This window comes from Sus scrofa, chromosome 13 (genome assembly GCF_054392235.1).
Source record: "Sus scrofa isolate SSC_HxYL_T2T_F1_AM1 chromosome 13, Sscrofa_HxYL_maternal_Yorkshire_Landrace_v2.0, whole genome shotgun sequence".
Classification (NCBI taxonomy): Eukaryota; Metazoa; Chordata; class Mammalia; order Artiodactyla; family Suidae; genus Sus; species Sus scrofa.
This window is the reverse complement of record NC_139395.1, coordinates 136,718,028-136,745,599: the sequence shown is the minus strand read 5'-3', so window position 1 is coordinate 136,745,599 and position 27,572 is coordinate 136,718,028. Positions and strand designations below refer to the sequence as shown.

At 44.9% G+C, this 27,572-nt stretch overlaps 2 protein-coding genes and 1 long non-coding RNA gene across 4 annotated transcripts in view; 1 reads left to right on the top strand and 2 right to left on the bottom strand.

Annotated features, from left to right (window-relative positions):
• LOC106507270 (uncharacterized) overlaps positions 1 to 19,719 on the top strand; it is an 84,280-nt gene extending 64,561 nt beyond the window's left edge. Inside the window, exons 2-6 of one of the 2 annotated variants that reach the window (XR_014824458.1) lie at positions 4,461 to 4,605; positions 6,102 to 6,143; positions 15,830 to 15,972; positions 16,897 to 17,055; positions 17,260 to 19,719. This is a non-coding gene — a long non-coding RNA (uncharacterized LOC106507270). Of the gene's footprint in view, positions 1 to 4,460; positions 4,606 to 6,101; positions 6,144 to 15,829; positions 15,973 to 16,896; positions 17,056 to 17,259 lie in introns of those variants that run through there. The other variant, XR_002337773.2, reaches the window with a different exon arrangement.
• Positions 1,317 to 6,988, bottom strand: LOC102163598 (5-hydroxytryptamine receptor 3C-like). The gene is made up of 9 exons (XM_021069942.2): positions 6,922 to 6,988; positions 5,500 to 5,666; positions 5,043 to 5,087; positions 4,469 to 4,578; positions 4,024 to 4,193; positions 2,730 to 2,890; positions 2,104 to 2,308; positions 1,689 to 1,907; positions 1,317 to 1,559 (listed from the first exon to the last, which is right to left on the bottom strand). The coding sequence occupies exons 1-9, from the start codon at positions 6,986 to 6,988 to the stop codon at positions 1,330 to 1,332; spliced, it is 1,374 nt and encodes a 457-aa protein (XP_020925601.1). The 3' UTR covers positions 1,317 to 1,329.
• Positions 19,720 to 20,536: 817 nt separating the features above from the next.
• Positions 20,537 to 26,137, bottom strand: LOC100156142 (5-hydroxytryptamine receptor 3C-like). The gene is made up of 9 exons (XM_084991722.1): positions 26,071 to 26,137; positions 24,778 to 24,944; positions 24,284 to 24,328; positions 23,711 to 23,820; positions 23,291 to 23,460; positions 22,662 to 22,822; positions 21,349 to 21,553; positions 20,935 to 21,153; positions 20,537 to 20,805 (listed from the first exon to the last, which is right to left on the bottom strand). Exons 1-9 carry the CDS (start codon positions 26,135 to 26,137, stop codon positions 20,576 to 20,578), a joined length of 1,374 nt encoding a protein of 457 aa, XP_084847848.1. The 3' UTR covers positions 20,537 to 20,575.
• Positions 26,138 to 27,572: the final 1,435 nt, after the last annotated feature.

Below are 27,572 nucleotides of genomic sequence, written 5' to 3'. Positions count from 1 at the left end.
CTAGCCTGGGACCCTCCATGTGCCATTGGTATGGCCCTAGAAAAGACAAAAAAGACAAAAAAAAAAAAAAATAGTAATCACTCATAGTCCCATTATCCAGGACAAAGTTTGCTCTTTTTATTTGTTTATTTTTGGTGTCTAGCTGTCCTTATCTTTTCCTCTGCATTTCTGTTTAGCACTCTATTTTTTAAAACAGAAATTTTGTGTATATACTGTTTTGTAACTTGTTTTCTCTACTTTATATGTGGACCGGTCTCCATTGTTTTAACATAGATCTACATGTGGCTACAAAGCATTCCATTATGTGGCTGTATGACTATTTAACCTGAACTTTTTTTTTTCCCTTTTGGGGCCGCACCTGTAGCATATGGAGGTTCCCAGGCTAGGTGTTGAATCAGAGCTGTAGCTGCCAGCCTACGCCACAGCCACATCAACACAGGATCTGAGTTGCATCTGCAACCTACACCACAGCTCATGGCAACACTAGATCCTTAACCCACTGAGCGAAGTCAGGGATCAAACCTGCAAGCTCATGGTTCCTAGTCGGATTTGTTTCCACTACACCATGAAGGGAACTCCTAACCTGAACCTTTTAATTGAGGCCCTTAACTAGTCTTCCTGTGCCCCTTCCAAGCATGAATATTCAGAAAGCCTTCTCTGTTTGAATTTGTGAAATCAGAAATGCTATCAGAATGAAATAATGACACAATGTATTGCTTATTTCAAAGAGCAGTTTCAGGAATGAGAGAGAGGAGGAAGGAAAGTGAAATGGAAATGGTTGGTAAAAGGAACATTTTGCAAGTTGCAAATATTTTATAATAATTTCTTGCAAGTGAGACTTGACCTTTTCATTCCTTTAAAACTCTGAAAGTATCTCAGAGACTTAAAATCAAGTCAGTTTATACCTGTTTTGGGTGAAGTATCAAAGCTTCTGCAAGAGGGCTCTTCACCCCACTGTTTGTGGAGCTACAGTAAATGTCCTGAGGAAATAATGCTTCCTAGAAAGTCATTTATTGAAACAATCAATCAAGGAGAGACTCCACTGACCCAGACCTTCTGTGGTAAGGGAGTCAGAAGTTAGATGTGACTAAGGAACACTGAGAGTGTGTGGGAATGAAGACTGTGGCATATGAGAAGTCAGAAGACTGTCTAGGGCAGTTCTAAACTTGCTCAGCAGGGCTCTGTTGGAGTCTGGGGAATATAGAAGGGACATGGTAGTCACTGGGGATGAGCGGCTAAGATTAGGAAAGGGCCTGGGTCTGACTGGCCCTAAGACCATGAGGAACTTCAACCTGTGGCTTACAAGGAGTGGTGGATGTGGGCATCTCCCTAGGTGTTCCAGAGGACGATGACCGTGGTAATGGAGGTGGCCAAGAAGAGCAGGTAGAGGCGGAAGAGCAGGGAGTCCATCATGTGGCTGCACTGCACCCACAGGCTGACCAGGTGCTGCTTCTGAGCCTCATCTTCTGGCAGGGTGCTCGCTGACCCAGGGCACCCACTTAGTTCTGCCTCTCTGGGACCCGGCCCCTTCCCCACCAGCTCCACGGGCTCCTTCGTGCCTGCAGAGACAGAGACTCAGCTGTGGGCGGCCAAGGTCAGCTGGGGAGGTGTGGGGGCAGGGACGGAGGCGGGGGCAGGGAATTGGAGGGGATGGAGGAGGGAGTGTGGGCTGTGCAGGCTTCCCTCACCAGGAAGGTGGGCGGGACCGAGGCCCTGACCCGAGTTTCCCCTTTGGGGTGCAACCACAGGGCAGCATTTCCTTGGGCTGGTGCGGTGCAGAAGCAGGGTATGGAGCCAGCGGGGCAGGGGTGGGGGCTGGGTGGCGGCCAGGTGCAGCAGGTAGGTGATGAAGATGGTCTCCAGCAGGCTGACCACCATCAGTGACAGACACAGGGCAAGGTAGACACCTGAGGGCAAAGCAAATTATAAATAAATGAGGGCAGATTCCTCTCTACACTTGTTAAAGCCTCTTTCCCCCAAATCCAAACTTTCCTTGGGACCCATTCCCACCCTAAGGGGAGAGACAGGAGTTCTCATGCTACCCTCCTCCCACCTTGTCCCCTGCTGCCTTTGCTTCCCCTGAGAGTGGGGTGGGGGCCATACTGATGAGGGGGGTGCCACTGGCAGGGAGTAGGTCGTTCATCATGAGCAGGAAGACGTTGTAGCCCAGGAGGAGTGTTATCTTGAATGGGGCACGGTTCTCGCTTTCTGCCGGCAGGTAGAAGCTGAGGGCATCGATGGCCACCAGAAAGCTACTGGGCACCAGAAGGTTTATGATGTAGAAGGTGGGCCTGCGCCTGATGGCCACCTGGTTGGGAGGAGAGAGTGTGGTGAGTAACCAGTGCCAGAGGGCTTGACTGTTTCTTTAGGTATCCAATGCTGGCCATGGGAAGATCTCTTTGGGTAATAGATACGCCCAGTTTGGTTGTCTAATTTTCCCTTGTGTCCAATCTGCTGGAAACACAACGACTGTAGACTTTTAGGGGCAAATAGAGCCCTTTGGACCATCAGACAGTTGGCCTCCTCATTCTTACAACAGCCCAGCTGCTCCTCCTCTCTGCAGGGCAGAGCCTTGGGGATCCCTCTTCCGGGCAATTAGGGCAGAGGGTAGAGTGAAGAGCAGATGCTTAAGCCCCTGGAACTATTTTTACATCCCAAAGGGCTTTAGATCTAGAGGAAAATCATAGAGCAACTGGACTCAGAAATCAAACAGGGGCCCCTGGACTTACATAGAACATGATCTGGTCATATAGGTTGCTGCCCATCTGCATCTTTGGGGTGGCCTTGTTGATATCCAGGAGCTCCCACTCCCCCTGGGTCTGAACGACGTTACGAGATGTGTCTGTAATCATCCCCAATTCCTTGTCCATGCCCAGGATCATGCTGTCCACTGCAGGGGGGGGCCGGGGCAACTCAGTGCAGAAGTGCCCTTCAGGCTCCTGCCCCCAAGATTTGACTCCTCCCCTGCTGAGTTGGTTTAACAGACTCTCCTCTCTGTCCTTTTAAGGCAGAGCATCCAGGTTTTCTCAGAAGCGGGTCACAGGACCAGCCATTCATATATGTGCAGGCTGCAGCATTGGTGTTTTCTGGTTGTTGTTGTTCTAAGTTGTTATGGGAAGATTGGCTATGACTCAAACATGAGTCAAGAACTTTTGGAGTCGTTCCTATATTTCTTCTCAATTCCCCAATTCTCTGATGTCGTTTTAGTGGAATCAGTCTTGAACAGCTCAGTGTTTTTATAATGACATGCATGCTCATTATGATTCATTTATCCAAGTCTGCCACAGGACGCCTGGTGGCATGCAGCTGCCTCAATTACTGAGTTAAGGGTGTTAGTTATCAATTTTTAAAATTTTGTGCTAAATTTACAGAAATGTAGCAGCTCAGGCTCAGGTAGGCCTCCTTTGGTGCAAGGGCCATCTAAGATCTAAAGCACTGGTTTGTTCTGTTTTTTAAAAAAACATTATTGAGGAATACAAGCAGTAGTCCTTAACTCTGACTGCACAGTAACGTCACCTGGGGAACTATAGAAAAATCACAGTGGAGTTCCTGTTGTGGCACAGTAGAAATGAACCTGACTAGGAACCCACAGGTTTCGGGTTTGATCCCAGGCCTCGCTCAATGGGTTAAGGATCCTGCGTTGCCATGAGCTGTGGTGTAGGTTGCAGATGTGGCTTGGATCCTTCGTTGCTGTGGCTGTGGTGTTGGTCAGCAGCTGTAACTCCTATTCAACTGCGAGCCTGGGAACCTCCATATACCGAGGGTGCGGCCCTAAAAAGCAAAAATAAAATAAAATAAAATAAAAATAAATAATTAAAATTAAAAAAATCACAGTACCTAGTTCCACCTGGAATAAATAAATTGGAATTTGTGGTGTAATGCATAGTTATTGGCAGTTTTAAAAAGTTTATGTGGGCAGCCAGAGTTGAGAAACACTCATATAAAACCTTCCTGAATAATACCTCCATCATTTAAATATCTTCCCTCGAATCTAAAATAGCTAGCAAAACGTTTCTCACTCACCTGTATGGAGGAAGGAACTGAAGGTGAGTGTGCAGTTCTGTTGGTCAAAAGGGAAGTAGAAGATGTCCAGGTTACAGATGCTGGTCACCTTCATTGGCCTGTCGTACTGTATTCGACCTTCACTGCTGACATATGCGTTGAGACCTGGAGGTGCCCGATCCACATCCACGCTGCTCTCAAGAGACAGGGAGAGGTGGGTGCTGTGGGAGGCTTCACTGGCTTTTGACTCTCTTCCATCCCAGGTCTTCCCCTACTCTGCTCACCTTTAGGGCTCTTTCTCTAATGTCACTCTAACGTGTCTCTTCTGCTCATAGTGTTTTGTTGGAGTCAACTAATTGAGACTGTGCCCTAGTCTGAGTCTGTTGGTGTCCCCGTGCCCTGCACTGACCCTCAGCTGTTCTTTGCTCATGGGCTTCATGCTGGCTTTCCCCACCTAGATACTCACGATTCCATGACGAGGATGTCTGGGAGCCACAGGTTCTCAACCAATACACTGAGTTTATTGCTGCTGATGCACTCTTCTGGGTTCCAGCTGATGAAAGGATTGTCCCACATCTGCAGCCGGAATGGTGGGAAGCAGAGGTGAGTGATGGCAGAGCTTGTCTAGTCAGCCCCTCCTGCCCTTCCCTTTCTTCTTAAAACTCTGATCCTCTTGCTCTTATTGGTGTTCCTAAGGGCTGAAGCCTATCTCTGCTACTTTATTAGCTGGGGTCATTGGCAAAGTACCCCTTAATGGCAGTTTTTTTCTAATCAGACAGACCTTAAATGTAGCCTGAAACCTCTTGGACCCAGGGACACATCACTGCATTGGCCTACAATCATTTGGCTGTTTTCTTCGGTCACCACTTCTACCTTCCTAAACTGCCCAGGGGGATTTGTGTCCCTGGGACCAGTCCAGTTCTAGATGGACTTATTTGGTTCCATTTATACTTTGGGTAGAAGTCCGGAAAACCTTTAAGTCACTCCTTAAACTTAAACTTATAATTGGAAGTGGGAAGGGGAGAGTAGATGTGCCTTACCATGGTAACCCACAGAAGTGATGTCAGAAGCTGGAGTTGTGCATCCTGGAAAAGAAATTCCTGTCCAGTATTATTAGTGCAAAAAGACTTGGCCTACATCCACCACATATTCTTATAAATATTTTCTAATTTATTGGACTAGGCATAGCTCTAGATGTGAAATTTTTGCTACTGTATTTCCTTGTATTTAGGGGCAGTTCAGGTTTTAATTGACATTAGAATGAATGTCACTTCTTTCTGGAGCATTCAAGAATGACCAGGACTCAAGGATAAATCCTACCAGAAAAAATGTCACTGTAGCATTCTTCTCTGTGACTCCTCATCCCATAGGAAAACCCTCTATTTGGCACAAAATCCATTCAGAGCACCTATTGTTCACCAGTATAATGTTGGATTAACAGGGTAGAGCATCGTTATTCCCCATTATAAACGATGGAAAGTGGGGACCAGGTCTCACCACTTCCAGGATGGCAGACAGAATGAAGGAGACGTTGACATGAGTGGGGACGCTGAAGTTGGTGACTGGACGGAAAGCCTTTCTGTCAAACACTGCTTGGAAGGCAGCAGGATCCACCCCATGCTGGTCAAAGCCTGAGCAGTTGATGGTGAAAGCGTCGCCTCTTCCTGTAGAGAGCAGAGACTGTGAGACAGGGCCTCTATTGCCAGGGCTAGAGCCTTCCTATATAGAGAGAAAGTGGGGGCACACAGGGAGGAGCAGTTGAGCCCTCCTTCCTGGGCCAAGACTGCCCAAAACCAAAGCCCTTCCTGCCAGGGCTGGAGAGGATGGGCTGGTCTGGTAGGCAAATGGTGGAAGTCGGTGTGGTGAGCTGAGTCAGTACCTTATTCTCATTCACATCATCCATCTTCATGCAAAACTTGCCCAACTCTGTAAGCAAACTCATCCTTGGTGCAGTGGTGGCGACTTCAAGGGGGCCTATGGCATACCCGTCATAAGCCTCTTGGGTCCACTTAGTAGCACCACTCAGCACTGCCCTAGAACTTATAGTCAAGGTCCCTTAGAAATCTGCTCTAATGATGTCATTTTCATTTCATTTTCAGGAACTTCTGTTTACCTAAGACAAGTGTTGATTTATCAGGAAGGTAAGAAAAGTAAACAGCTGTGCTTACTAGATAGATATGGTCAACATGTAGTAATTATTCCAAGTGCCTGCTTAATTTGGTGTTATGTGTTTATTTCGCCCTTCCCTGATTTAGTGACCTCCAATACCTTGGGGTTTATTTCCAGCCCTCGGATCATTAGATGATATCAGTGCCAATGGCACAGTGAGCCCTGTGTGGGTGCTTTCTCTTGGCCATGGCCAGGGAGCCATCTGGGTAGTACCTGGGCATTTGCCCCATTTGCCCCATTTCCATTTTTGTGTGATCACTTTCTCTGTCTGCTCCTCTATATCTCCATCTCTTTCCATAACATTTAAGGTCTATACCCAGGCTGGGAACACATATCCCTCATGGAGGCAAAGTATCCACTTTCTGCTACCTCAGACTGATTCCCACCCTCTCTTGGTAATTTACTTACTCCTTCAGGGATTACCCTTTTCTTAAACACCATTTCAAGGGGAAAAAGAGGCAGGGAGGGTGGGATGAGGGTATGGTGGAAGGGGCACTGGAGGTCAATGAAAAGGTGGGATTGGGTTGGGGGGGGGGACTGGGACAGCTGTGCAGGCAGGGAGAGAGGAGGGCTGTGTGTCCTGAGCAGTGGAATGTCTTTCTACCTGTCACCAAAAGGGGATCAAAACACTGCCACTATGGAAGAAATACTTAACATGTTAATTCTGAATGTCCTTCAAGTTGTAGAAGGACGTTCCTAGATATCCTTCAGAACATTACCCTGGTCTTCCCTGTTGTTGCCCCATCTTACCTTGAAGCAGAAGGCTGATAGTGAAGCAGAGGAGGAAACCCCCCCTAAAGGGCCACCCCCCTTCCATCCTTCTCTCTGGACTCTCCTCTGGGTCTCACCAGGAGCCCCCAAGCCCTGGAACTTAAAGGAGCCTGGACCACACCTTGGTTCCTGGTTTTGAATACCGCTCATGACAGGTGACCACACCCTGTGAGAGGCTGTGGCCAGAGAGGTCACAGCAGAGTGTCCTGCTCTGCCCCTGTCTAGGCCTGCCTTCCGGGCTCCAGGCTGGGAGGAAGTTGGGCCAAGACTAAGGGAAAAGCATCCTGTTTGACAGCTCTGTGCTGAAATCAATAGCAAAAATAACTCGCCTTAATGAGATAGTGTGGGCTGGGGAAATAAGAACCATTATTTTCTAAGGCCAGGGAATCTTCAGATGTGGGAAGATGATAATATTTAGTGATTTGGTTACGTATTCATTCAGGGTAATTGCAAATATCAGCTTACAAATCTTGATTCATTGCTTCATCATCTATTTATATTTTTCAGCAATCCCTAGCTAGACTTCCTCTTTGCAGTCTTTCTCCTTCCCTGATTCCCTCTCCCCCAAACCAATGTTCTCTCCGTATTTTTTACTCTATGCATTGATGACACGATAAAAGAAGTCACAAAATTAAGACAGCATATCTGTTTTTAATGTCTTTGTGTTGTCAGTAGTATTCTACACTGTCACAAGCTAGTAACCTCAGCTCACATCAGTATTAATGGCCTATGTCAATGTTATGTCTTATGTCACATCTCTAATTAAAAAATGCAGTCAGACCAAATGAGTGAATTGGAGCATTGTTTTATATGAAGTTTCTTAGTTGCATTTCCAGAAAGACTTGAAAATTTTTTTCTTGAAGAAAGGGTGAAGAATCAGACCTGGAATACAGAAGAAACTTTGTTCAGAATGGAAGATCATGACAGTCCAAAATAGAAACTGCTAAGGAAGGCGGGAATGACCTAGGGGCCCAGAGTGGGAAAGTACAGGACAGAGGGCTGCAGTATCTTCTGTTTGACGTTTGAAATGTATGCAGTCCTTCAGCCCCACCAGCTCTGTAAGGCACGTCTTTCCTTCTTTGGAAACTTGACCAAAGAATGGGGCCATCATGCCATGTAGGACCAGAGACCAAAGAACTACTGTGTCTCTATCCACGTAGATCCACTCCTGGGGCACGGGACTTCTGGACTGGCTAAGAGTGAGGAGCTTGAGTTCCACAGGTAGGCTAGGCTCCCAGACCTTGGGTCTAGGAAAGGAGGGCTAACTCCCAGCCCTGCTGAAAGTGGTTGATGACAGTTGGTGTTTATCTTGTTCTTATCAAGGCTGGCTGAAAAATGGAACCTAAGTCCCCACTAGACTCAGAAATAGATTTAGCTGCCAGGAGATAGAGGTGATAGTGGCAGGGGAAATAAAGCAGAAGGCACAGGGTCCCCTCCTGCCTGGGGAGTCTGAGTCTCAACTCTGGGATCTGGAAATCTCAGGACTGTTGCTCCTGCTGCTCTTGCAGCAAGTGATAACTCACATGTGAGTACTTTACTGTATGCCAGGCATTGTGATGTGTCTTCCTCGCCTACCTCATTGTATGTAATCTTCCCAACAATCCTACAATGCAGATGTTGGGTAGAGAATGTGGAAAAAAGAAATGGAGGAGTTCCCATCATAGTGCAGTGGAAACGAATCCAACCTGGAATCATGAGGTTGTGGGTTGTGAGGTTGTGTGCCTCACTCAGTGCATCAAGGATCTGGTGTTGCTGTGGCTGTGGTGTAGGCCAGCAGCTGTAGCTCCAATTAGACCCCTAGCCTGGGAACCTCCACATGCTGAGGGTATGACCCTAAAAAGCAAAAAAAAGGAGCCAAGTAAATAGAGCATTTTATATTTTCTTTCTTTCTTTTCTTTTCTATTTCTCTTTTGTCTTTTGAGGCCCACACCTGCAGCACATGGAGGTTCCCAGGCTAGGGGTTGAATGGGAGCTGTAGTTGCCAGCCACAGCCACAGCCACAGCCACAGCAATGTGAGATCCAAGCCGCATCTTCAACCTACACCACAGCTCACGGCAATGCGGGATCCTTAACCCACTGAGTGAGGCCAGGGATCGAACCTGCGTCCTCATGGATTCTAGTCAGATTCGTTTCCACTGGGCCATCATGGGAACTCCTTTTTTTTTTTTTGGACCTATATTTTCTGACCATATTTTGGAACACAGTACATTGGAGGAAAATGAAAATTTTGTCATTAGCTACAAGAATCACACACCCACAATCTATTGATCATGTTTTCTAAAAACACTTAAGATGATGAACTAGAGACCATTTTCAAATAATGCAATAAAAATGATAGTACTTAAAATAACCAGGGGTGCAGAATTTTCCAGTACCTATGGCTTACAACAAGCCACATAAATATTACATAGTTTTTCAGCATGGACAGTGGGTCTCTTTCATCTTCAGAATTCTTTATGTGCTCATGGTACTTTTCACATTGACCACAGTATTTTCACATTCTCAGACAAATAATTAAGCACTTGGAATCTTGTCTGGGAGGCCTACTAGTTTAGGCTAGCTCTCACTGCGAGTTCATCCCAGGACGGAGTTCCCTGTTACGCATGTGATTTGGATATCCCTCTTGGGTATGCCTGCCTCCTCCTTCTCTACTCCAGTAGGTGCAAAAAGGGGAAGCTCACCATATTTAGACAGAGGCTCAGTAGCTGGATTATGATTTTCTAAAGCCATTAAGAATAGCTGTCCCCATGGAGTTCCGTCGTGGCTCAGTGGTTAACAAACCCGACTAGGACCCATGAGGGCACAGTTTAATCCCTGGCCTCGCTCAGTGGATTAAGGATCCAGCGTTGCCATGAGCTGTGGTGTAGGTCGCAGACATGGCTCAGATCCCGAGTTGCTCTGGCTGTGGTGTAGGCCAGCAGCTACATCTCCATTTTGACCCCCAGCCTGGGAACCTCCGTATGCTGCAGGTGCAGCCCTAAAAAGACAAAAAAAAAAAAAAAAGAGGAAGAAGAGTTGTCCCCTACATTCTCTGGAATACTCTGGGGAGCCTCTAAGACTGCCATTTTGGCTCCAGATACATGTCTTTCCTAAACCAAGCTGGGCTTTCATGGTAACTCAGGACTAGGAGATGTTTCAAAACTCTGAGCTGATTCAGGGGTCACTGCGGAAGGGTCAGGGACTTCCTCTACTTTCAGTTTTCTCTGGGCATCTTTGGACCCCCCACCTTGGGTTCATATATCTTTAGTTTCTGTATTCTGGGGTGTCAGGACTAGGCAGTATGAACACTAGATTCCCTAAGCCTTTGGATACGAAGGCCAGAGGCACAGACACTAGGTTTAGTTGCCCAGGTGAGAAACAGTGTCCGAGGCTCAGAGGCAGGGATTGAGCGCCCAGGGCAGCCAGCACAGTCTGTGTGGGTAGCCTTGAGAGTCTGCTCTCCTCCAAGATGAGGGCAGGTGTCACCTTCAACCCGTTTCTCAAGCCCTGTGCAAACACTAGATGGGTATTATCCTTGAGCACACAAGTTTTGGCTGGTGGCTCCCTAGGGTAGCTGAGAATCAGGAAATTTTGGAAGAGCCAGAGCCTGGGCATGGAGCAGTGGGGCCTTCAGAGGCTAAGGTTTGAGTCAGTGCAAAGACATGCCTGGGTTTTTGAGCTCTTCATGTTTGGGGACAGTTCTGGAATGGTTGAAAGATACTGTCAGCTTAAGGCATTAATGTTTCTGGAAATCTTTGTGTTCCCCTTGGGGTTTCCTAAACTTTAGCTGCAGCTTAGCAGTGGGCATCCTCACCTGCAAAGTCAGCTTTGTCATCCTCTAGCTGCCTCTTGTTTTGGAGGATAGCCTCATGCAGCACAAGCCAGCCTTCCCAGGAGGGTAGAAAGCCAATGCAAAGGATTTCTCTGGAAACTGTATAGTACCATTAAAGCCCCAGGCTTCATACCTGGTCACTTCCTTAGTGGTCTCACTCCTAGACTGGATTTTTCTAAATTATCCTCTGTTGTGTAGGCTGTGCAGTTTGAAATGCAGACCTGACTATATCCTTCTTATCCTTGAATTTTGTTTCCTTTTTTCTTTCTCTTTTGGCTGCTCCACAGGCTATGGAGTTCCCGGGCCAGGGATCAGATTGGAGCCACAGTTGCAAAAAAATTTTTCAGTGGCTCCCCTTGTCTACCACAGTTACGTTAAGATTGCTGGGACTGAGTTTTTCTTTTTGTCTTTTGTCTTTTTTTTTTTTTTTTTTTTTTTAAAGACTGCACTCATGGGGAGTTCCCTTTGTGGCTCAGTGGTTAACGAATTTGATTAGGAACCATGAGGTTGCGGGTTGGATCCCTGGCCTTGCTCAGTGGGTTGAGGATCTGGCGTTGCTGTGAGCTGTGGTGTACGTCGCCGAAGAGGCTCGGATCCCGAGTTGCTGTGGCTCTGGTGCAGGCCGGCGGCTACAGCTCCGATTCAACCCCTAGCTGGGAACGTCCATGTGCTGCAGGAGCGGCCCTAGAAATGGCAAAAAAAAAAAAAAAAAAAAGACTGCACTCATGGCATATGGAGGCTCCCAGTCTAGGGGTTGAATCAGAGCTGCAGCTGCCAGCCTACACCACCAACACAGCAACGCAAATCTGAGATGCATCTGTGACCTGCACCACAGCTCATGGCATTGCTGGATCCTTAACCTACTGAGTGAGGCCAGGGATCCTCGTGGATACTAGTCAGGTTCTTAACCCACTGAGCCAGGATGAGAACTCCAAGAATTTGTATTTCCAATGAGTTTCTCAGGTGTTGCTGCAGCTAGTCATCCTGGACCACACTTAGAGAACCACTGGCTTGTAAGGATGAATCTCACTCCTTAGCATGATGTAAAGGGCTCCCTGACTGAAGGCTTACCTATCTCTCCACCCTTTTTTGCCTTAGAGTTTATGTTATAAAAGAATTGTTCTTCAGAAATAGATTCAAAGACATAGAAAACAAAGTATGGTTACCAAAGGGGAAAGGGGGGAAAGGGATAAATTAGGTGTATGGGATTAGCAAATACACACTACTATATATAAAATAAATAACTAACAAGGAAACCTACTGTGTAGCACAGGGAACTATACTCAATGTCTTGTAATAACCTATAAAGGAAAAGAATTTGAAGAAGAATATATATATATATATACATCACTGTGCTGCACACCTGAAACTACTGACATTGTAAATCAACTATTTTTCAATAAAAAATAAAGAGTTGTTCTTATCTTTAATATATATCACTATTACCTAATGGACCTTACCCTTACAACTCTGGTCCTAAATCAGAATCTTAGCCCCAAATCAGAACTGCAGAACTGCAGAACTACTTAGGAATTTACTATTGTTTTTTTTTTTGTTGTTTTTAGGGCCACACCTGCAGCACATGGAATTTCCTGGGATAGGGGTGGAATCAGAGCTGCAGCCAGCCTACACCACAGCCACAGCCACTCCAGATCCGAGCCATGTCTGAAACCTACACCACAGTTTATGGCAACACCAGATCCTTTAACCCACTGAACAAGGCCAGGGATTGAACCTGCATCCTCATGGATACTAGTTGCGTTCTTTAGCCAGTGGGAACTCCTAGGAATTTACATTTTAAACTAGACTCACAGCTGATTCTAACACAGGGCTCTTGGACTACACAGGGAGAAACATTAGGTACTAAATAGCACCCCGACATTCAATATGTGATCCCAGCACTCGATATGTGGTTTTACTTCTCCACATTCCCTCCACCTAATACACCTTCTACCACTGATCTCTTGTCCTACTGATAAATTCTTAAAGATTCAGCTCAACTCAAAGTATCCCATTTTCTGTGATGTCTTCCTCAATCTCTCTACCTTTCTCTTTCTCCCTCCTTCCCTCCCTCTCCCCTCCGCACCACACACCTGAATGCTGTTGTGATCTTTAAACTGGAAATATCTCTTTGCATATGTGCATGTGTGCCCTCCCTCCTGCTTTGTAACCTCATGGAGAGCAGGAAGCATATTTTTTTTTGCTTCCTTCCCTCTTCCACCACCCCAGTGTGTGGCATATAGCAGCAAGTAGTCAATAAATGCTTTTTACATTGAAATGTAGTTGATTTACAATATTATATTAGTTTCAGGTGTACAACATCATAATTCAATATTTTGATAGATTATACTCTATTTTAAATTATTGTAAAATATTGGCTATGTTCCCTGTGCTGTACAATATGTCCTCACAGCCTATTTATTTTGTATATAGTAGTTTGTAGCTCTTAATCCCCTGTCCCTATCTTACCTGCCCCTTCTCCCTTTCCTCTCCCCACTGGTAACCACTAGTTTTTTCTCCATATCTGTGAGTCTGTTTGTTTTGTTATAGTCATTCATTTGTTTTCTTTTTAAGATTCCACATGTAAATGATATCATACAGTATTTGTCTTTTTCTGACTTATTTTACTAAGTGTAATACCCCTAGGTCCCTCCATGTTATTGCAAATGACAAAATTTCATTCTTTTTTGTGGCTGAGTAGTTTTCCATTTTATACACACACACACACACACACACACACACACATATATACTTTTTATTATATAATATTATAGCAGTATTTTTTAAAGTCAGCAATATTATTTTTAATTCAGCTGTGGTACAAAATGTTTCATTATAGCAGGACAGAGATTCTGGTTAAATAAAATTAAAAACCATTATTTCCCCAAATATAAAGTTATTAATGTCTGAAAAGAAAATATAACATGATGAAGGCTTTAAGTCACACCATTATTCACCAGAGGATTCATGATTTACCAGTGACATAGTCCACCATTTTAGCAAAAGGATGAAAATTTTAAAACAGTTTATAAATCTAACGGACCAAGGACAGTCCATTTCTCCACGTTGCATATATATACTATATACATATAACATCTTCTTTATCTCTTATCTGTTGATGAATACTAGGTTTCCCCCATATCTTGGCTATTGTAAATAATGCTGATGTGAACATTAATATGCAGTTATCATTTTAAATTAGTGTTTTCATTTTCTTCAGCTATATACCCAGGGGTGGAATTGCTGGATCACGTGGTAGTTCTACTCTTAATTTTTTGAGGAATCTCCATAGTATCTTCCATAGTGACTGCACCAATTTACATTCCTACCAGCCATGTGCTAGGGTTCCCTTTTCTCCACATCCTCACGAACATTGGTTATTTACAGACTTCTTGTGTGGTTTTAATCTGCATTTCTCTGATGATTAGTGGAAAGAGTTTAATATCCAAACTATATAGACAATTCATATGATTCAGTATCAAAAAAAAAAAAAAAGAAAAGAAAACCCAAACAAGCTGATTTAAAAATGGGCAGAAAATCTGAATAGACATTTTCCCAAAGAAAATATACAGGTGGCCAAGAGGCATGAAAAGATGCTCAATAAAGTTTAGTTCAATATCTGGCCCATCAGTTCACTATGCATGGGGAGAGACACAGGCCCCTTTGGCAGATATAAGAAAGGTGATTAGGTGGGAGTCCAGAGGCCATATCAGAGACGTTCCCTGCTATTCCCATGGTGTGGCTGAGGTGGCTTCCACCCTGGGTGCAGTTTGGAGGAGCTGGGGGTTGGCAGAAGCACAAAAGCCTGTAACTGGCAGACTCCAGAGGGCTGGATCCAGGGCCCAGCCTTCTATTTCTTAATGCCCGCTAAGTTTCTAATAAAGGCCAGCTCCAAATGGCCTACCCAGAGCTCCCATTTGTTGTACTGTGTGTCCTTTACTTACAGTATTCGTATCCTCCTAACTGCTTTGAGAGGCCAGAACTATCACTCCCATTTATGGATTCGAAAACTGAGGTGCAAAGTGGTCAAAAAATTTTACTCAGTGTCCACCCAGTTGGGAGTTGGTAGAATCCAGATTCAAACCCAGGTCAGTCTAGTTCCGTTGTTCTTTTTTTTGTTCTTTTTATTACTCCACAACTGGGAAGTCTTGTGGACTACATTATTAGGCTCCTAATTTTCCACAAATGAAATTCCTTGGCCTAGATAACATTTGACATAAAGGTAAACAGGACAGGAGCTGTAGTTTTGCAAGTCGGATACTAAGACCTTTTCGCCTTAGCTTATTCCAAGGGGGATCACGCTGCATGGCCCTCTGTGACCCCTTTATCTGTGACCCTGAGGGATCAGATTTGGGAATATAGCTGTAACCTGGCAAAAGCAGAATTATCTGGTGGGTGGAGGGGAAGTAAGGACCATTGTTTTGCAGCCCTGATAGATGCAATCACATACAGAGGCCATTGGCCAGGGTTAATGATCCAGGAGCATGGAGGCAGCCAAAACATCTAACCTGCAGGCGAGTCACTACCTGAAGTCAGGTTGGCTGTGACGCCTGGAGCAGAAAGAGAGAGCATCCTAGGACTCCTCAGAGGCACCTGGGAAGAGGGCCCAGGACAACCTCCCACCTGTGGCTGCCACTTTGACAAGCCTGGATTCTTCTGAATAGTGACAACCCCATACTTATCACTTCACTTCTCTCCACTTCATTTTTCTCATCTGAAAAATGAGGGGGTTGTGCTAGAAAGTCTGTAATTCTTTATGTCTAGTGCCTCCCACCCAGAAGTCGATTTTGCCCTTTAGGTGTCAGGCTGCATGGTAAAAAGATGCTGTCTAGTGTGTCCCATTGGGCTTTCTAGTTTCTGCAAGCCTATAAGGGTTTTTTTAAATTCATATTTTAAAAATAATTTAATCTGTGTTGTTGGGTCTATGTCATAAATGAAGACATTTAAACTTGTAAGGTTAAGCCACTTGGATAAGGTTATCCAGCCAGCAAGTAATGGAGTCAAATTAGAACTCAGCTTCCAGGTCCCAGAGTCTCTATACCATATATACTATTTTTTTTTTCTCTACTATATAGAAGAACCAGTGCCAGCAAATGATCAAATAAGAATTTATCTAAGGGAGAATCACAAATTGGAGAGGAGGAAAAGGATAGACTTGCAGCCTGTGACTTCACACCCCAGAATGAGTCTGCAGGAAAAGGAGACAGAAGCAAAGGCGGTAACAGTGTAATACGTTTTAATGTCGGGTTAATATGGAACCCCAAAATCATGTCAAAAACATGGAGAAATAACTGCTTATAAAGGCTTGGAGAAAAAGAAAGTGAACAAAAATGCGTGCAAGAACCACTGGGTTCCCGTCATGGGCCAACTAGCATCCATGAGGAATTAGGTTCGATCCCTGGCCTTGCTTAGTGGGTTAAGGATCTGGTGTTGTCATGAGCTGTGGTGTAGGTCGAAGACGTGGCTTGGATCCCGCATTGCTGTGGCTGTGGTATAGGCTGGTGGCTACAGCTCCGATTAGACCCCTAGCCTGGGAACCTCCATATGCCGCGGCTGTGGCCCTAGAAAAGACAAAAAGACAAAAAGACAAAAAAAAAAAAAAAAAAAAAATTCTGGATGATTATCCATTGTGTGTTAAGATCACATGTTCAGATTTTGACTTTGAAAATAAAATCACTATAATTACATCATGCTTTCTCTTGCTGAAAGGCAATAGAGCATCTTAATCCATATGTCAAAAAATATAAAGTGCAGGGAGTTCCCGCTTAGTGGTAATGAACCTGACTAGTATCCATGAGGACAAATGTGGGATCCCTGTCTTCGCTCAGTGGGTTAAGGATCTGGCATTGTCATAAGCTTTGGTATCGGTCACAGACATGGCTCAGATCCCACGTTGCTGTGGCTATGGTATAGTCCAACAGCTGCAGCTCTGATTTGACCCCTAGCCTGAGAACTTCCATATGCCTCAGGTGTGGCCCTAAAAAAAAAAAAAAAAAAAAAAAGATAAAGTGCATATTTTCTATTTAAATAAAACATAAAGCTATGTAATGGAAAAAAATGTAAAGAGAATAAGCAGAGAAATATGTATCATGAAGATGGATGGAAAAAAACAGAATGATGCAGATGGATCTCATAATTTCAGATCCTCTCAAAATCTGGCTAAGTGAGCTACTCAGCTACGTCAAGGATGAGTTCCCCCATGAAGTGACGGTCTCAGGAGAGGGCATAGGCATGGAACATCCAGAAGTATCTGGCAATAAAATATCAGCTGCAAAAAGCTAAATCCCTAGAGAACACAAAGGTAAGAGGAATTGCCCAGTTCAGATCTGGGGAAATATATACTCAAAAAGCAGTGGAGGAAGTGCAGTTAGTGAACTTGGGGGTTATGACTTAGAATGAGGGCGGAGGGAGGGAGTGAGGGGTAGAAAAGACTGAGGGACGGAGTAGAAGGAAATGGACAAGAAAGTTTGTCTCAGGGACTCTTCCTGTATCAATTCTCCTACAGTGTTTGCTGATGAAGACTTGCAGCGGCTTTTTGTCTCAACATGGAACTCATGGAGAACCTGTCTGGTTTCATCCCCCATCTCAGGGGCCATGTGGCAGAGGCTCAGTGCCATGTCTAGAGTCAGCTGACTCATGTCTAGAGTCAGTTCAAACCTCAGCTTTGTCACCTAACTAACTGTGGAAACTTGGGAGACAGCTCAGTGGCTGTCACTGCACGTTTCTGTGCTTCATTTCCTCATTTATTTCATCTCATTTATTTGAATATATAAAATGAGGATAGTAATACAAAACCATAGTTCTAGAACCTAAAGGGCTTTGAAAACCAAATGATTTTTTGTAAGTTATTCGGTGGCAAACCTGCCCTGAGTTGATGTGAGACTATTCGTAATTTCATTTTTGCTACCTGGCGTGAATATTCGTAGGTTTTTTCTGCAGAAATATTGTGTTTGAGTAGAGGGTGCTACTCCATACTCAGCTTGGGGTATTAGTAATATATAGTACATGCATGATTGTTATCTTAAAATTTTTTTATTTAAAAAATTTTTTAATTTTTTTGCTTTTTTTAGAGCCATACCCATGGCGTATGGAAGTTCCTGGGCAAGGGGTTGAATTGGAGCTACAGCTGCCGGCCTACACCACAGCCACAGCAAGGCCAGATCTGAGCCATGTCTGCAACCTACACCATAACTCATGGCAATGCTGGATCCTTAATCCACTAAGCAAGGCCAGGGATCAAACCTGCGTCCTCATGGGTACTAGTTGGATTCATTTCCACTGAGCCAAAGGGGAACTCCTGTTACCTTTTTAAAATCTGAAAAATTCTGCATTTGGCTCCAAGGTATTTGTGGATCTCTAGATCCTACGTCATAGGGTTACTGTAAGGATTAAATGTGTGTATTTATATAAAGCACTTAGAAAAGTGCCTGCCATATGTTAATAATCAATGTTGGTTGTTATTATTATTATACTGTATTCTTTCTAAAGGCCCATTTTGTAGAAGCTGTGAGTTGAGGAACTGCCAAAATAATAACAGATGCTCTAAATAATAACGACACGCTAATTTATTTAGGTGACTATCAGGGCTCCTGTTTTAAGCCTAGATTGTGTATATACTAGATCTTGGACATGCCTGGAGGGCTGGTGATGCTGAGAGGAGTGCTTGACAAGCTTCTAGAAACTGAAGAGCCAAAGACTTTCCTGAAATGTAAAAAAAAGAAAATTGGGAGTTCCTGTTGTGGCTCAGTGGGTTAAAAATCTGATATAGTGTCCGTGAGGATATAGGTTCAATCCCTGGCCTCACTCAGTGGGTTAAGGATCACATGTTGCTGTGGCTGTGACGTAGACTGACAGCTGCTGCTCCAATTTGACCCCTGGCCTGGGAACTTCCACAGGCTGTGGCTGTAAAAAGAAAAAAAAAAAAAAAAAAAAAAAAAAAAAGGCAGAGCAAAATAAAAGAAGTAAGGGACATAAGTTTCGTTGGAAGACTTGAGTGAAAGGAGCCATTCAGAGTAGAGCAGGGTATTTCTGCTTCGGTATGCCCAGATTCCTGTGGACTTCGGACTGCATGGAAAGAGCAAGTGACATCTGGTTCTGGTGACTCAGCCCCGACCTCGGAACATGTGTACTGAGAGTTCAGCCCTCCAGTGGCTTGGGCTCTGAGGGGGCAGAAGTTCTGCAATGAATATTGGGGTAGGACCTCAGGCCCGCACTACCAGCAGCCATACTTCTGGTGGACATTGGTAGCCTTGCCACCCTTGGAGCATCTACAGTGACCAGAGGAAGCCAAAGACATTTGAGGAAGAGCAGTGGAGAAGAGGAACCAGGAAAAGAGAGTTTAGTAAACAATATTATGACTCTCTTTTTTTCCCACTACCCTGTTATGACCTGGGAAATTTAGGCTTCAGATAGAAAGTAGTAAAGTAAAGAAAGGAAAAGAAACGGTTGTGAAAAATGAAAGATTGTGGGAACTTCCCTGATGGTCTAGTGGTTAGGAATTGGCGCTTTCACTGCTGCGGCCCAGGTTCCATCCCTGGTCTGGGAACTGAGATCCCACAAAGATTGTGTTCAAGTTGTAATTGAGTTGATCTTGAGTCTGTGCTTTTCTGAACCTGTGTCCAGCAAATCATACCACAGATCTCATGCGATACAGTGGGGCCTTCACCTCCCCCCAGGAAGCTATTGGAAATGATGGGCCAATAGATACAGACTTTCAAATGATGAGGCAGTTGATAAGGAGAGGAATTTTCCAGTTCACGTGGGGGCATTTGTATTACTCCCAAATAAAGCAGGTGCCATTTTCAAATGTGCTTTCCTTGGCCCAGGGTTCTTTTCTTAGTATGATTAAGGATGGATCATAATGTGAGAAAAAAGAATGTGTACATGTATGTGTAACTGGGTCACCTTGCTGTGCAGTAGAAAAAAAATAATGTATTGGAGAAATAAAAAAAAACATTAAAAAAGATTTTATTACCTATATGGGAAAAGAATCTGAAAAAGGATAGATATATGGATATGTAATTGCTGTCATACACCTGAAATCAACATATTATAAATTAATTATACTCCAATATACATTTAAAAACATTTTTTTAAAAGCTTAAAAAAATAAAAAAAAGGCTGGATCAACTCTAATTGCAGCACAGACAGTTAGCAGAATTTAGAATTATGTTAACACTTTAAGTGCTTAATGATGAATTAGTCATATGTCAGGCTGAGACAAAAGGCTTCACTCTTTAAACAAGAGATGCCTGTTTCTGGCATATTATTAATTGCTGAAGCTTAAATCCAGGATAATTTGTGATAATTTAGGTGAATCCCTATTTTATTGTAATTCCTTGTAATAGATTTTGCCCCCTTCTCTCTCCTCTCCCCACTTTCTCATATTGTTTAATAGATTTAAAAAACAAGAAAGTCCTTCTTACTTTGGTAATGTAAAGTTTCTGCAAACTTTCTGCAAAGTTTCTCAACCTCAAGGTTTTTGGTACTATAATATAATGCAGGGATGAACCAGTGCCTTCTGCAAAGGGGTTTATTGGAGGAGATTCAATCACAGAAGTATTCCAGGAACCTGAATCCTGAGGAGCCAGGCAGGCAGGACGCTTGGGAGGGCTGAGGGGAGTAGATGGCATGCAGGAACAAGGACTTCACTCATGAGGGCACAGGAACCCATCAGGTCTTGTCTGAAACTGCACAGGAAGACCAGGTTGAAAGCAAGGCGTTGTCAGGTCTGTAAGACAGGATTTGGGTAGGTGTGAGGGCCTGGCTGTTTCCTGGGGAAAAGAGAAGCTCTTGCCTGGAACTCTCAGGTGGGCATCTCCCTAGGTGTTCCAGAGGACGATGACCGTGGTAATGGAGGTGGCCAAGAAGAGCAGGTAGAGGCGGAAGAGCAGGGAGTCCATCATGTGGCTGCACTGCACCCACAGGCTGACCAGGTGCTGCTTCTGAGCCTCATCTTCTGGCTGGGTGCTCGCTGACCCAGGGCACCCACTTAGTTCTGCCTCTCTGGGACCCGGCCCCTTCCCCACCAGCTCCACGGGCTCCTTCGTGCCTGCAGAGACAGAGACTCAGCTGTGGGCGGCCAAGGTCAGCTGGGGAGGTGTGGGGGCAGGGACGGAGGCGGGGGCAGGGAATTGGAGGGGATGGAGGAGGGAGTGTGGGCTGTGCAGGCTTCCCTCACCAGGAAGGTGGGCGGGACCGAGGTCCTGACCCGAGTTTCCCCTTTGGGGTGCAACCACAGGGCAGCATTTCCTTGGGCTGGTGCAGTGCAGAAGCAGAGAATGGAGCCAGCGGGGCAGGGGTGGGGGCTGGGTGGCGGCCAGGTGCAGCAGGTAGGTGATGAAGATGGTCTCCAGCAGGCTGACCACCATCAGTGACAGACACAGGGCGAAGTAGACACCTGGGTGGAAGGAGCACACCTGAGTGAGTCAGGTTCAGAGGACCCTCCAAGCCTCCCTTCTTCTGTCTCACACAGCGAGCCCTTTCCAAGGTGACCGCTTTCTCCCTCTGTCTTAGCTGCCTCTGCAGATCTAGCCAGTTCAGCCCCCTGCCCTGCCTCCTCCCCCCTCTTCCAACAGTGGGGTGGGGGCCATACTGATGAGGGGGGTGCCACTGATGGGGAGTAGGTCATTCATCATGAGCAGGAAGACATTGTAGCCCAGGAGGAGTGTTATCTTGAATGGGGCACGGTTCTCGCTTTCTGCTGGCAGGTAGAAGCTGAGGGCATCGATGGCCACCAGAAAGCTACTGGGCACCAGAAGGTTTATGACATAGAGGGTGGGTCTGCGCCTGATGGCCACCTGGTGGGGAGAGGAGGAGAAGTGAGAAGTAGGCTGGGAGGCTGCCAAGCCAGTTAAGAGCAAGAGTTGAGATTTGTCCCAGAGCACACATTCTGGAAGGAAACATTATCTCAGGGGCCTTTCATTGCCCTCCCTCTCCAGCAAAGCCATCCTAATCACCACTCTGCCTTTGCAGGGTTGATTCTACTATGCTGCTTACGACTGAAATGGATCTCATTCCTTCTTGGTCGAAAGTGTCAACTTTCTCTACCTAAATATTTATTCCTACTGATGTGCTCTTTGCAGAATTGAGGAACCAGATTCCTGATATCATGTGTTATATTTCTGCTGCTTTCCTCATCAAGGTCTAATCTCTAGTGATTTTACTGGTGGACATTCAAAACCAGTAGCAGGGAGGAAACAAGACAGAGCAGATATTTTGAGGTCACCAGGATTTGGAATCATAATATCCTTAAGACAGCGTTTTACAACTTTTCCACCACCTCATTTTAAATTTCATTTCTTTTTCTTTCTTCTTCTTCTTTTTTTTTTTAGGGCCGCAACTGTGGCACATGGAAATTCCTGCTAGAGGTCAAATTGGAACTACAACTGCCGGCCTACGCCACAGCCACAGCAATGCCAGATCTGATCCACACTTGTGACCTACACCACAGATCACGGCAACACCAGATCCTTAACCCACTGAGCAGAGCCAGGGATCGAACCCACATTGTCATGGATACTAGTCTGGTTCGTTACCACTGAGCCACAACAGGAACTCCCTCATTTTTAATTTAATTTTTTCCACCACCTCTTTTTAAAAATAAATATAAAAATTCCTGCCCCCCAGACAGTTCTGATAGACCTGGGGATGGGGGTAGCGGGGAGTTTCATACTTATTATAAATCACTGCCACGGGAGCTTTGTTTCCTCTTCAGGGAGGATCCATCCAATCACTATGTACTGAGAGCCAGGTACTGTTCTAGGTACTGCAGATTTATCAGTGAAAAAAGTGATGACAATCCCTGCCCCCATGGAGCTTATTTTCTAGTGAGAGAGCTTACATTCCAGTGGAGGACATACGCCACACATCTTAGGAAAAGGTCCCAATCCGGGCCCCTGAGCTCACATAGAAGACGATTTGGTTGTACTCATTGGTGCCCACAGTTGTCATCTTCATCCTTTGATGGATACCCTGGAGTACCCACTCCCCTTTGCTCCAAACGACATTCTGCGATGTTTTTGAAATCTCCTGGACGTCCTGCTCCATGCCCAGGACCATGTTCTCCACTGCAAAGGAGATCCATACAACTCAGCCCCTCCCAGTGCTCCCAGCCCCTTTGCTCAGACTGCGGGATTCCTTACCACTCACCTTCTACCACCCCTTTCAGTGAGACTCCCATCCTGTTCCCAGCTTTCTGTCCTCCTCTCTCAAAACCCTGTCTCTGGAGTTCCCATTGTGGCTCAGTGGTTAACAAATCCGACTAGGAACCATGAGGTCGCGGGTTTGATTCCTGGCCTTGCTCAGTGGGTTAAGGATCTGTGAGCTGTGGTGTAAGTCGCAGACGTGGCTTGGATCCTGCACTGCTGTGGCTCTGGCGTAGGCTGGCAGCTACAGCTCTGATTAGACCCCTAGCCTGGGAACCTCCATATGCCACAGGAGCAGCCTTAGAAAAGGCAAAAAGACAATAAATAAATAAATAAATAAATGCAAAACAAACCCCTGCCTCTGCCTGCCAACATATGAACTTCACTCACCTGTGTAGATGAAAGAACTGAAAGTGAGCGTGCAGTTCTGTTCATCAAAGGGGAAGTAGAAGATGTCCAGTTTGCAGATGCTGACCATGCGCATTGGCTTACTGTATTTGATGTGGCCATCACTGTTGACATAAGCCATGAGACCTGGAGGTGTCTGATCCATATCCATGCTGTATGTGAGGAGGATAGGGAGGTGGGTGTTGTGGGATCCCCATCAGACTTGGCCTTCTTTCTCTCTCAGGTCACCACATTCCTATGCTCCAGCCCCACTCTTGTGACTCCCCTCTTCCACCTGTCACCATGTTCTAGGGGTTTCAGATGCTGCTTCTTTCTGAGTCTTGGTGTGGCCCCTTCTGGTTACATCACACCCTTGCCTGGAGATATGGCTTCCTTTTTGCTTTTTTCAGCGCTAATACTCACAACTCTTCAATGAAGATATCTGGGAGCCATAGGTTCTCAGTTGCTATGCTGAGCTTCTTGATGCCCCCACATTCCTCTGGGTTCCACCTGATGAATGGATTGTACCAGACCTAGAGGAGACCGTGGTGTGGGACAAACAGCGGATGGGAACTAGTTGTAGGCTTCCTCTGTCTCCTGCACTTTACATCCCTTTTTTGCTCATGTCTTTACTTTCCCACTCCCTCTTTGGTGACAGCTGTCACAATGTCACTAACAAAGTTTTCCTCGCTTCCACTTCTCCCTCCATGCTCTCAAGGGAGACCTTGAGCTTGGACTTGGATTCCCTGGGATGGAGCGCCTTAAGTATGGGCTTCCATAATCTTCATTTATGCCACCTGCTCCTGAGCCCCATCTCTGCCCTCCTAAAGTGGCAGAATGATCGGGGGCGGGGTATGTTTTCATTGTTGGTCTGACTCTGTTTGAACTTGTCTAATTTGTGGGTATCCTTAGGTTTATCCATTTTAATCTGCAAAGTTAGACCCTGGAGTGGAATAAGGGAGGTCCAGAGCAAAGGGGAAACTGAGTCTGTCATACCATATTTAGCCACAGGAATGATGTCATCAGTTGAAGCCGTGCATCCTGGAGAAACAATTTTTTAAGTGATTTTTATTTTTTTTATTATAATTGGTTTACAGTGTTCTGTCAGCTTTCTACTGTACAGCAAATAAGCAATGGAAAAACAATTTTTATCCAGGGTCATTTACTTTGAGAAGTCAGGTCCAATGCCACCACCCACCTCGTACTCATTTCCAAGGCTGTTCTGTGTAGCAATTATGATTTTTAATCATAAGCTCCTGAAAAATGTAGGTCAAATAATCCAGGGTACATGGGAAATGTAAGTGAAAGCACCAGTATGAGGGTCTTGTGAAGTAGTCACAAAAAAGGATGGCTTTTACCTGGAGTGATATCACTGTAGCATTCCCTGACATGCCTCTGTACCCCATAGACTGAGCTCTTAATTTTACAAAATCCAGTTAGGGGACTCACTTCTCACCATTAGACCATTACAGAGTTGGATCAGGACTCACCACTTCCAGGATGGCAGACAAGGTGAAGGAGATGTTGACATGAGTGGGGACGCTGAAGTTGGTGACTGGACGGAAAGCCTTTCTGTCAAATACTGCTTGGAAGGCAGCAGGATTCACCCCATGCTGGTCAAAGCCTGAGCAATTGATGGGGAATGTGCCTCCTCGTCCTGTGGAGAGCAGAGACTGTGAGAAGAGTGCCAGGGCTGGGGCCTGGGGAGTATTTCTGCACAGAGATGGCAGGGGGCATGGGAGAAGCACGTGGATTCCTCCTTCCTGGCCTGGGAGCTTGAGGTGTGGTGGTAGGCAAATGGTGGAAGTGGCTATTGTGAACTGAGTCTGGGCTCCATCCTCAGTTCCATTATCTTTCTCTGCATGCAAAGCTTGTCCAAATCTGTATGCAAACTCAGCTCTGACCACGACTTTTTAGTGTCCTGCTATATTCTTAATAATCTCACCACACGCTTCTGTCCTTGGGCCATTCGGGTGAATGTCAGTGACAGAGTTTGCAATCACAATTTCTTCCTCACTCTATGAACAGGGCATAGATGGTCATGAATTAATGACAAGAGAAATAATCATGTAGGTAGTGAAAAATACGTGGGAAAGAACTCAGTTTCTCAATTGAATGCTGTGTCTCTGCTATGTGCTGTGATTTTTCTCTTCTAAAATTCAGGGGTCATCACCACTGAGAAGATCTTAGAAAGAGTCCCTTGATACCCATCTTATATCCAACCCTTTTCTTACCATACTTTGTGGAGCAGAAACAGAAAATGTATGTGGTAACATCTTCTGTTAGAGTCTCTTTTTATTTGTCTCTGATGTTATCCTAACCCTCATTGCTTACTCTCAGTAGTGAAGAAGAAAGTACTCTAGATTGGAAAAATTGTCCTGATAGTTTCCCTCTTTCATGGTAGATCTTCTCCTCCACCTCCTTCCCCTTAGCATCTTCCCTGCTGTGTTTCCTTTGCTTAAAAGAACTGAGAAAGATTTTTCTTCTCAACATCAGTTAATACTAAAAAACCATGAAGTAGATTATATGCCTGGAAAGAGAATAACATGGGGAAAGAGAAGCGGCCCATAGCAGCAGGGAGGGTGGAGAAATAGCTAAAGAGAAGAGTCAACGAAGGGTTAGGAGCCTAGAAAGAGCTACAAAGCTGTCTGCATCATGAGTTTCCATTTTTACCGAAATGAATACCTAGTCATTGACTGTCTAGAAATCACAAAAATTAGCTTGGTTTCCCTGTTTCTCAGAAGTTATATGTATGCTGTGCTCCTGCTCTCATCCCATCTTACCTTGATGCAGCAGGTGGAGAATGAGGCAGAGGAAGAATCCTTCCCCATGGAGCCAGCCTCTTTCCATCTCCCTCTCCTTGGCTCTTCTCTGGGGACTTAGTGATGCTGTGGACCTTAAAAGACCACAGGCCACACCTCAAGCCCTGGCTTTGAATAATTCATGCGTCAGGTGGCATCAGCCATCTCTCTAGCAGGCGCCCCCGGTGACAACAGAATATCATGGAGGACTGCTCCATCCCATGTCCTAACTAGACCTGAATCTGGTCTCCAAAAGTATTTGGACAAATCAGTTTTGAGAAGAGGAATAAAAAAATATCAAGTTACTGGAGCAGTGTTAATGGCCTCCTCATACTGTTTATATCCCTCTGGCATACAGCATGCCACAGAAAAGGCAGAAAATGACTGCCATTGCCTTTAAGTGGCACATGCACTTATTTTAACCCTACTGCTATCTTTCAAAAAAAAAATTGGAGGGGGCCTCCTTTTTTGTAACCAACTTCATATTCTGAAATTTAATTAATTAATTAATTTATTTTTAGGGCTGTAGCCTCGGCATATGGAGGTTCCCAGGCTAGGGGCAGAATCAGACCTATAGCTGCTGTGATGTACCACAGCCACAGCAATGCAAGATCTGAGCCTTGTCTGTGACCTACACCACAGCTCATGGCAAAGCTAGATCCTTAACCCACTGATTAAACCCGGGTCCTTAACCCAGGGATTAAACCCGGCATCCTCTTGGATGCTAGTCAAATTCATTTACACTGAACTACAATGGGAACTCCTATTTTTAATTTTTAAATTGAAGTATAGTTCATTTACAATGTTGTGTTAGTTTCGGGTGTCCAGCAAAGTGATTCAGTTTTATACATAAATATATTACTTTTTATTTTCTTTTCCATTATGGTTTATCACAGGATATTGAATATAGTTCCCTGTACTATACAGAAGGACCTTGCTTATCCATTCTTTCTATAATAGGCTGCTAATCCCAAACTACTAATCCAGCCCTGCCCCACCCGCTTCCTCTTGGCAATCACAAGTCTGTTCTCCATGTCTGTGAGAGAGATAAGTTCTGTTTCTGTTTCATAGATAAATTCATTTGTGTCATATTTTAGATTCCACATATAAGTGATATCATATGGTAGTTGTCTTTCTGATTTATTTTGCTTAGTATGATAATCTCTAGGTCCATCCATATCGCTGCAAATGGCATTATTTCATTCTTTTTTATGGCTGAGTAATAGTCCATTGTGTATATGTACCACATCTTCTTTATACATTCATCTGTTGATGAACATTTAGGTTGTGTCCATGTCTTGGTTATTGTAAATAGTGCTGCTGTGGGCATTGGAGTGCAAGTATCTTTTCAAATTATATGTTTTAGATTCTGAGGTTTTAAATATGACTTCTACACTAGCAAGTCTTAACCTCTGATTTTTTCGAGTGTGTCAGAAGCAATTTGGACCCAGGTCTATTGGATGGAGGGAATGGGGTGGAGGGGA